General features: G+C 41.2%; 1 protein-coding gene across 1 annotated transcript in view; it reads right to left on the bottom strand.

Moving 5' to 3' along the window:
- Window positions 1–400: 400 nt before the first annotated feature.
- The window catches only part of SARC_08292 (hypothetical protein), a 3788-nt gene continuing 876 nt past the window's right edge, over window positions 401–3312 (bottom strand). The window contains exons 2-7 of the mRNA XM_014297736.1: window positions 2813–2963; window positions 2229–2433; window positions 1765–1969; window positions 1547–1604; window positions 1154–1350; window positions 401–1026 (exon numbers count right to left, since the gene is read on the bottom strand). Of these exons, the coding sequence (XP_014153211.1) occupies window positions 910–1026; window positions 1154–1350; window positions 1547–1604; window positions 1765–1969; window positions 2229–2433; window positions 2813–2963 (933 nt within the window). The 3' untranslated portion in view covers window positions 401–909. The remainder of the gene's footprint in view (window positions 1027–1153; window positions 1351–1546; window positions 1605–1764; window positions 1970–2228; window positions 2434–2812; window positions 2964–3312) is intronic.

Raw genomic sequence — 3312 nt, 5'->3', positions numbered from 1 at the left:
TATATATATACATGAGTATATATATATATATATATATATATATATGTAATATATATACATTATAATATATATGTATATATAAAATATATATATTTACACACATATATATATTATATACATACATATATATATATATGTAGTATGCGGCAGGGTGGTGTTGTATCGTAGTATCTGTCGTGCTCAGAACGTAGTTCAGACATATCTGATACTCGACGCACATAGTATATTGACACGCAAGTATAAATTTACCCACAGCTTCTATTAAATCTGTTGGAATCTCGGAATGACACACAAACCCTTGTCAGCGTCACGAGATGGTACGGTGGCTCGCATCTGGGCAGTGCACGCTTCCGAATCATCACAAAGGTCGCTCGAGAAGCTCTTGACACTTTATAGCTCTCGCTACATTGCCATGATTACATATGGTGGAGGCGGTGAGGAAACGCAGGGTCCCACCAAACTCATGCTGGCACATATCAGAATACATGGTCAGCGAATTGCTGTTGCTAGTCTTGGAAAATAAGGCAGTAACAATTCCTTTTCACGAGGAAACCACACGGAAGTGATTTAACACCGCATCTTAAGGCACCAAGTTACCTTGTCGACGTTATGCAATATCCAGTGTGACGAAGTAACATAAGTTATAGGTGCCATGGACTCATGGATGCAACTCATTACGCGTCATTATACGTTCACTGAGCTACATTGTAAGCCAGGAAATGCTGTAATACGATGTGCTGATACATCAAATAACAACAGAGATTAGACATCAACAAGTTTACGTATGTATCGAAATACTCTTATTATAAACCCCCCAGCAAGTTAAAGCCTATATCTTGATGGATCGCATTTATTTTATGTGTCCGCTATAAATGCTATTTTGTTCAGGTATAGTGGGAAGTTTACGTCTTAATAATAATTGTTTCCTTGGCTATATCCCTGTCCACCTTGGTAGTTACTATTGCCGCCGTAGCCACCTTGTTGATAGTCATTGCTACCTCCTTGGCCATAGCTCTGGTAAACACTCTGTCTAGTCGAAAGTAAGCGAATATTAGCAATGTCTCGAGTACAGTGTGTTGCCCTGACATCGCAGTCTACCTGAATCATCAAGTGCTGCAATACATAAACGAAAACTTATGAAAAATACACATACCTGTTGAGGCGGGCCTTGTGCATACTGGTTGCTATTTCCGTAGCCACCCCCTGACCCTCCATGGCCTCCATAGCCACCGTTATGGTAACCATCGCCCTGGGGTGCAGTCTGACGGAAACGCTTCATAATACCAATTAACCATCCAGACTTGTTGTTTACCCGGGGCAGATCGCTCTCACAAAACTTGGAAGCGATATCTATAAGGGAAGGCAGATGTGTGGATAAAGTGGACATGGGTTGGCATACAGTGTATGGAGAAGTACATACCCCGAGAGAGAGAGCTATAGAAATCGACCGAGGCCGGCAACACAACACAATTTTACGGAGACAGGGTGGAGGGGAGTGGTAATAAATTTTATGTTCAATATTAACAAAGGCGCACCGCAAACATACCGAGAGCAACTGGTTCTGGGAACTGTGCAAGAGATTCGTACACGCGCGCTTCGATGTCCTGAGGGGAGTGTGCATTTGGGTAGCAGCAAGCAAGAGGGTGCATGAGCATGAAGTAGGCGCGATGTAGATATAGTGGCTAGAATTATAGCCACAGTACTGTTATGCGACTAAGAGAAAGCAAACGAGTAAGTGTAGGCTGGATGCACAAAACAACATACATTTTGTAAAAGCACGCCGGTTTGATATAGGGGACTGATTCGCATCTGCACACTCCAGGGCAGTAGTTGGAAGGCAGTCTGTGTCTGTAGAGGATTGGCAACTGCTGGTCCTCCCTGGAATCCTCCTTCCATGGGGAATCTTCGCATGATTCCATGTAAGAAACCCGATTTACTGCGGATATCTTTCATGTCGGCTTCCTTAAACCTGAGAATTTATACATTGCGGGTGGACAGAACACGTGCGGGGTGTCAGTTACGTGCAAAACCGACCAATAAATCTCCATAAATAGGGCTATACAAAATTGATGCACACACACATATATATATACATGTAAATGCGTGTTCAACTGTAGAAATATAAATATATGAAAGCATATACATGTCGTTTACGAGATACACAACTGGACATTAACAGTAGCGATACTCGGGAACTATATAATTGAATGGAAGAAAGATGGGCTTACTTTTGTAGAATTTGATTGGCGGTATCCTCACTGTAGCTCTTTAATTGCATAAGGCACTTGTCACCCAACTCTACTTCACTTGTAATCCTCGACGAGTATAGTTGGTTGAGCATGGACTGTGTACTGGGCGCCAGTGTGTTGCGCATGGTTGGTGCTCCATAGCCAGGACCAGCAGGGCCTCCTCCGTAACCACCGAATTGTGGAGCTGTAGCAGTAGAGTGAATATCGAGCATGAATACCATTGCATGTATTGGTATATAACTCCAATGGCTAAGATTGCTATTGTGGCGATCAATTTTTACAAACATATGTACACACCGCTGCGTTGTTTTAAAAGATCTTACTGAACTATTTTCAAGTATAATTATATAGGAGAACACACTCACCGAGAGACAACGTGAAACATGAAATCATATGCCGCTATGTTTATCGGGGCAAGGATATTCACAATAAAAATGTCAAACTGATATATATATATATATATGTAATATGTATGCAAATAGATGATTAATCACCGAGTAAATATAAAAATATTTACAATATATATTGGTGGTATTCATAGCCCAATTGCCGCTTGTACATACGTGCAGTGTGTAGGTTATTGCGGTATCTTTTGATGATGCCAATTAAAAAGCCGGTTTTGTTCCTGACAGATTCAAAGTCTGCTAAGGAGTACTTCTCCATAATTTCTACAGCCGTAGCCTCTGGGAAGTCTTTGAGTGAATCGATTGCGCCCTGTATCAACGTAAAAAAGAAATATAAAAGAGCAAGAATGATGAGCGTGCACTTAAACATACGTACGTATATACATATATATATGACACATGCAGCGAACAAGCCAAAATCGCTAGCAATACGTATACGACAATGAACGAATATTGTGGAGAATCATACTCTATCCAGCTACTAGCATATTCAACGCAACAGTTCCGCTTATGTACAAAGTACTTTACTCTAATTCCCCATTCGCCAGATATTTATCCGGCTATATAAGTTGCCGAAAACGCCATATCAATGCGCTGTGACATGCAGTGAGAAAACCATACAATCCGGACCTCAAGCATTATACATGTGCACGTGCGAA

The sequence above is a fragment of the Sphaeroforma arctica genome (genome assembly GCF_001186125.1).
Source record: "Sphaeroforma arctica JP610 unplaced genomic scaffold supercont1.731, whole genome shotgun sequence".
In the NCBI taxonomy this organism is placed as follows: Eukaryota; class Ichthyosporea; order Ichthyophonida; genus Sphaeroforma; species Sphaeroforma arctica.
The sequence above is the reverse complement of the archived record's forward strand: the minus strand, read 5'-3'. Positions and strand labels throughout refer to the sequence as shown.